The following is a 6,389-nucleotide window of genomic DNA, read 5'->3' on the forward strand; positions in this document are numbered from 1 at the left end:
TGTAGACCAGGCTGGTCTCGAACTCACAGAGATCCGCCTGCCTCTGCCTCCCAAGTGCTGGGATTAAAGGCGTGCGCCACCATCGCCCGGCATGACCTTAAATTTTTGATACTCTTGTCTCTACCTCCAGAGTGTTAGTAAGTATTACAGATATGGGCCACATGCTCAATTTTATGTGGTACTGGGAATCTGGTTCAGAGCGCTAGGCAAATAAATGTTCTACTAACCTTGTTCATCCCCAGTCCTAGAATTTGTTTTTTGTAATTTTATGTATTTCAAATATAGAAAACACTAGTTTTCTTTCTTATTTTAAAAAATAATTTGTTTATTTGTATTTTATATGCTTTGTTGTTTTGCCAGCATGTATTTCTGTGTGAGGCTGTCGGATCCCCTGGAATAGGTTTTATAGTCATGAGCTGCCGTGTGATTACTGGGAATTTAACTCTGGCCCTCTAGAATAGCAGCCAGTGCTCTTAAACCTTGAGCCATATCTCCAGCCCCAAGGCTGGTTTTTCTTGTTAAGGATTCAGCATAGTAATTATATGAAGTATTATCTTAGCCTGTTCTCTTTTGCTAAGATTGAAAGCCACAAATTGGGTTGGTTATACAGACCAGATTGCAGTTCTTTATGATTTGCCAAGCATTGCACTGCCACAAGCTCAATATGTGATGATGCTTCCAGGCTGGAGGAATTCTGCAGAGTCTCCAGTTGACTCAGTGTCTCATGGCAATAGAGCAAGCTTACCAAGTTGAGTCCATTTTCCTCTTATGAAGCCATTTATGTAATCCTTCTGGCCCTAACATTATGACCCCATCCAATTATCTACCACCACATACTATTAACATATGACCTTGGGAATTAATGTGAGTTTTAGAGGCATCATTCACCTTAACCTTAGTAAGTAGAAATTAATATTAAGAGACAAATTGAGTTTTGAAAATTACATAACCTTAAAAATGTTAGATTGGCTATGGTGGTCCACATTCCACATTTTTTATTCTAGCACTAGAGAGACTAGGATTCCATGCCATACTGGGCTGCATAGCAAACTTAAGCTACAGTGGGACACCTTGTTTAATAATAATAGCAGTAGTAATCTTATATAAAAATTAAGAAAAGTTACTAATGTTTATGTTTGGCTAGTTCCTTAACTTAGTAGATTAAGCTCTTTAGAAATGAGTGGTATAGTTAGAGTCAAAGTGAGTTTACTTTGAGTATTCATATATCATATAAAGGTTTTTTTTGTTTTTTTTTTAAGAAACTCAAGAATGGACAAATTACAATAAAGGAGTTCTTCGTACTTCTTCAGGTCCACATCTTAATACAGAAACCCAGGCAGAGCCATCTTCCAGCCAAAGTAAGTGCATTTCTTGGCAAAATATTCATCTCAGTTAAAATATATCCTACTTAAAAAAATTTAAATTACACAAGAGAAAGCATTTATTAAAACACAAAACTATGAGTTAGGGATGTAGTTCATTTGGTAGAGGCCCGCCTACCTGCTTGACTCCCTGACTGCCAAGTCTAACAACTTGACTTTGTATACCCTGGTGATGCTTCCTTTCCTCACATTGAGGAACCTGTCCTAATACCAGATGTAGCTGTTCTAAACTATAAATCTAACTGGTCTTCACCTCCATCAAAGAGCTCAAAAGGATGTAATATTACCTAACAACAGACACATCTAGCTGCCTAGACAATTCTCTGCAATGTTGGGCCATCCATCTTTCGCTTATAGGCCTAGAATATCTGGAAGACTCTTTCTTCTGTGAAGCAGAATCTTGAAGGGCTGTCTTGATTTGTTTTGGCAATGTTCAACAGTCTTTTTCCTGTGTCTCACTTGTTCAGTTTGTTCAGCATACTGTCAGCAGTGAAGGAAGAGCAGTTTCTTGTCCAGATGCCTACCCTTGCAACATTGAAAGCAAATTCTATATGGAGTTTCTTTTTTTAAGATTTATTTATACATGCAGTGTTATTTATGCCTACATGCCAGAAGATGGCCCCAGATCTTATTATAGATGGTTGTGGGCCACCATGTGGTTTTTAGAAATGAACTCAAGCCCTCTGGAAGAGCAGCCAAAGCCATGTCTCCAACCCCTAACCTCATTTCTTTTTTTTCTTTTTTTTAAAAATAATTTAATTAATTTATTTATTATGTATACGGTGTTGTGCCTGCATGTATCCCTGAAGGCCAGAAGAGGGCACCAAGTCTTATTACAAATGGTTGTGAGCACATGTGGTTGCTGGGAATTGAACTCAGTACCTTTGGAAGAACAAGCAAGGCTCTTAACCACTGAGCCATCTCTCCAGACCCTAACCTCATTTCTTAATTATTCATTGGATTTTTAAATGAGCTTCATAAGCACAATTTCCCAAACAAGAGTAGAAACATATATACACTCTTTAAAAAAAAAAAACTTTTAAATTTGTATCAACATACCAAAATTCATGCCAGTACAAAATATCTGAGATCAGTAGTTTTCTTTTTATCCTGTACTCCTATATTCCCCTAAATGATAACATCCATAACCCCCAAATCACCAACAACCATCCCCACTACCTTTGGGAATGTAGGCATTACCTTCTCTGGATTGCTTCCTGTTTTCTGTGGGTGAATATATCTTTAGGGCTACCTGAGAAAACAGAAATTGTTGCCAAATCCTATAACCTTGTTGATATATATCACCTGTCAAGATTCAGGAGGTTTGCCCCAATCAAACCTGATCATATTAACTTGGAATAAGTCCATGGCCTTTTGTTTCCTGGGAAAACAAAAGCATAACCTCTTTTCCAATGTGATATATATATTTTTTTACTTCTCTTTTAAAATTAAGATCTCCCTAAAGTACCCAGGTTGGCTCAACTTAGCAGTCCTGTTCACAATCCCATGTCTATCAACAGCTGTTATTCACTCATCAGCATTTTAAAAATTCAAAATTAGCACAACATACAGGATCCAGACTCTGTGTTTATTTTCCCTCGTTATGTGGCTTATTCTTTTTTTATTGCTTCTTTCTTTAAAGACTTTATTATTTTTAAACTATCTACTTTTTTATGTATATGCCTTTTCTCTTTTTCTTCTTAAGCCTACACATATTTTTAATTTTAAGCACACTGTAACCTGTTTTTTTCCCATCTAGATCTGTCTTTACTGCATATTTCTTAGCCTCTTTATCATGACCCTTTAAACTAAGTGGTGTGGCTAGGTCCTCTGTCTAGGCTTTGTTGGCTGGCTCCACCCACTTCCCCAATCTTTGATAGCCAAGTCTAAAGCTTGGGGCCCCATGCCGTCACGTGACAGTAAGTAATGAGGACAGCTCTCCCATGCTCACAACTTTGGGGCTGGCTCACCTACACTTCCACCAACAGGATTGGGTGTATTGTGGTAAGCTCAATTTTTACATATTAATTTTCTTTCTTTTGTTAAATTATGTTGATTTACTGTGTGTGTGTGTGTGTGTGTGTACATACATGTGAATCTGTAGAGGTCAGAGGACAATTTATTGAAGCCACTTTGCCACCTCAACTTTCTGAAAATAATTCATAATTATTTTTAAAACACTTTCAGTCCTATAAGTCAGTATCCTTAGCTCACCTGAACATCTAGGAAAGAGTGGACTTTGAAGTTAGAGACTTGAATTCATGTTTGAACTTGTAACTTACTGTGTAAATAAATATCATATAGCACTTTAAGTTTTTTTTGTATAAGTTTTCCTCCACAGTACTGGGGTTTGAACCCAGAACCTCAGACACCCTAACTGAGCTACACTCCCAGCCCTATTTGTATAATTTTTAAAAATAGGCACTGTAGTGGATGGTAACAACGCACGCCTTTAATCCCAGCACTTCAGAGGCAGAGGCAGAGGCAGGTGGATCTCTGTGAGTCTAAGGCCAGCCTGGTCTACAGAGCAAGTTTCAGGAGAGGTAGGGCTACACAGAGGAACCCTGTTTTAAAAAAAAAAAAAAAAATCAAAAGAGACAAAGTCATTCTCAAACTTGAATTTGTTTCTTATGTGGTTTTGTCCTCAAAATGGTAAAATTTGGGAGGATCAGGAGTTCAGTGTGATCCTCAGCTACATAATGAGTTCTAGTCCAGCCTAGGCTGTATGAGACCCTTCCCTCATCTGGTTCTGCCAGACATGGTATCATAAGCAAGTAATCCAGATTCAAGAGACAAAAGCCAGAGGATTACAACTTCAGGCCGCCCTAAACTACACTGTAAGGCTCTAAAGTCTATTTTCAAAGAAAAATGAACCAGTTCTTATTGATGGAATACTTTCTTTCTTTCTTTACTTTCTTTTTTTTTTCCCCAAAGTTTGCTATAAACTCATCACCTACCCCTGAAGATCTGATGTTGAGACAGTATGTTTATGGACCCAAGATACAGATTTACAGAGAAGATTGTGAGCTTCTTCGCCAAAAGATTGAAGAGTAAGAACATTTTAATGTTTTTCCTGTGATTGGTTTTGGAGGGTTATAATAAACAAATGGTCTATGTGGTATTTTAATCATTTTAATTAGAATAACATGAGCATGGGAAAAGTAGATGGAATTAATTGGCAGTATGACATAAATGAAAACCCAGTTCAGCCTACAATATTGTGTAGCATTGCATAAGTCGTTTACCACCTTATAAAGTGGTAGTAATATCTATACACTACAAATACAATGAATAGTAGAAATTATTTATATAAAATGTTTCAAATTGCCGGGTGGTGGCAGCACAAACCTTTAATCCCAGCACTCAGGAGTCAGAGACAGGGGCATCTCTGAGTTCGGGGCCAGCCTGGTCTACAGAATGAGTTCCAGGAACAGCTCCAAAACTACAGGGAAACCCTGTCTTAAAAATCAAACAAAAAATAGTTTCATATCATGATGAACAAAAAGATAAACAGAATTTATTTTTCCAAGACAGGGTTTTTCTGTATAGCTGTGGCTGTCCTGGAACTCATTCCTAGGCTGGTCATGAACACAGATTTGTCTACCTCTGCCTTCCTCGTGCTAGGATTAAAGGTGTGTGCCACCTTCGAATTATTAAATTATGATATAATTTATATATTATGTATCTTAGAAATTATTAAATTATGATATAAATTGTTTAAAACAACATTTCAAAAGGATATAGTGTACTTTTTTTTTAAAGTACAGGGTTTCTCTGTAAAGCCCTGCTTATGCTAGAACTCGCTATGTAGACCAGGCTGGCCTGTAACTTGGAGATCTCCGTCTCTGAATCCCAAGTGCTGGGTTTAAAGGCGTGAACTTGCAAGCCCCGATGTACTTACTCTTTTGGGTTTTCTAAACTGGGTGTTGTTGTACATGACTGTAATGGGAGGCTTTTTTGTCCTGCCTGGTTCCACAGCCGCTCTTAAAATAATCACTCAGAGGCTTTTATTAATTATAAATGTTTGACCAATGGCTCAGGCTTATTACTAAACTAGTTCTTACATTTAAATTTATCCATTTTTTAACATAGGGTTAGGGACAGGGCAAGCTTACGAAGCTTTAATTTTCAGAGAGGACAGGAGGCTCTAGGCAGGGATGTGAGTCGTGATGCTAGTTGGCAAGGTCTCTCTAAAGGATCCCGGCTAGCTGCTTCCTGAAAGAAAATTGATGCTGGGGGGTTGAAGTGAACCTGAGCCACTTTAGGAAACTGCTGCACTCTCTCTGAGATGCTGAACTGTGAGTTTAGAACCTAAGCTTTAGTAGTCATAAAAAGAAGTGGTAGATCCAGAAGCTGTAAAGATAGCAGGCAGAGGGAAACCCTGTTGGGGTTTCAAGTCAGCCATTGATGAAAGATTGGAAACTGATACTTTTTCCCATGGTGGGAGGTCTAGCGTTTGGAACCCCTGGCCTGATCTATCAGACTCAGGAATGCTGCACGTCTCTTGTCCTAGGGACTGCCTAGTCCTGGCCTAATACTCAAAATCAAGTCTTTGCCCATTCAAGAATTCAGTACCTCCCCCAACACTGCCTCTTCGATCCCCTAAAGGTACCATGGCTTCTGGAGTCTTTCTTCCTGCCTGTCCATCTCCCCACCCACCTTCACCCCTTCTTGACCTTTCTGCTTCTTTCCACACCTCAGGTTCATTGTACTCTTACCTGCTGTTCTTTAAATGTTGAATAATGTTTCCTGAGAGAATTCTCCCGTTTATGTAGGAAAAAATGAAAAGAATTAAATTTGGCTATATGTTAAGTCAGCTGGTTAAAGCAGAATTCTACATCCTATATTCACATTTTTCTTTATTTTAGATTACAGGTATCTGCATTGACCCAAGATAAACTATTGACTGATGTAAATAGGAACTTGTGGGAAAAAATGAAAGACTGCTCTAATGAAGAGGTAATTTTATGTCATTTTCTGATTAAGAATTGATACACATCAAGATAA

At 38.1% G+C, this 6,389-nt stretch overlaps 1 protein-coding gene across 1 annotated transcript in view; it reads left to right on the forward strand.

Moving 5' to 3' along the window:
• The window catches only part of Knl1 (kinetochore scaffold 1), a 65,572-nt gene that overhangs the window by 36,920 nt on the left and 22,263 nt on the right, over nt 1-6,389 (forward strand). Inside the window, exons 11-13 of the mRNA XM_013352594.2 lie at nt 1,260-1,358; nt 4,317-4,432; nt 6,251-6,341. Of these exons, the coding sequence (XP_013208048.1) occupies nt 1,260-1,358; nt 4,317-4,432; nt 6,251-6,341 (306 nt within the window). The remainder of the gene's footprint in view (nt 1-1,259; nt 1,359-4,316; nt 4,433-6,250; nt 6,342-6,389) is intronic.

The sequence above is a fragment of the Microtus ochrogaster genome, assembly GCF_000317375.1.
Source record: "Microtus ochrogaster isolate Prairie Vole_2 chromosome 14 unlocalized genomic scaffold, MicOch1.0 chr14_random_1, whole genome shotgun sequence".
Lineage (NCBI taxonomy): Eukaryota > Metazoa > Chordata > Mammalia > Rodentia > Cricetidae > Microtus > Microtus ochrogaster.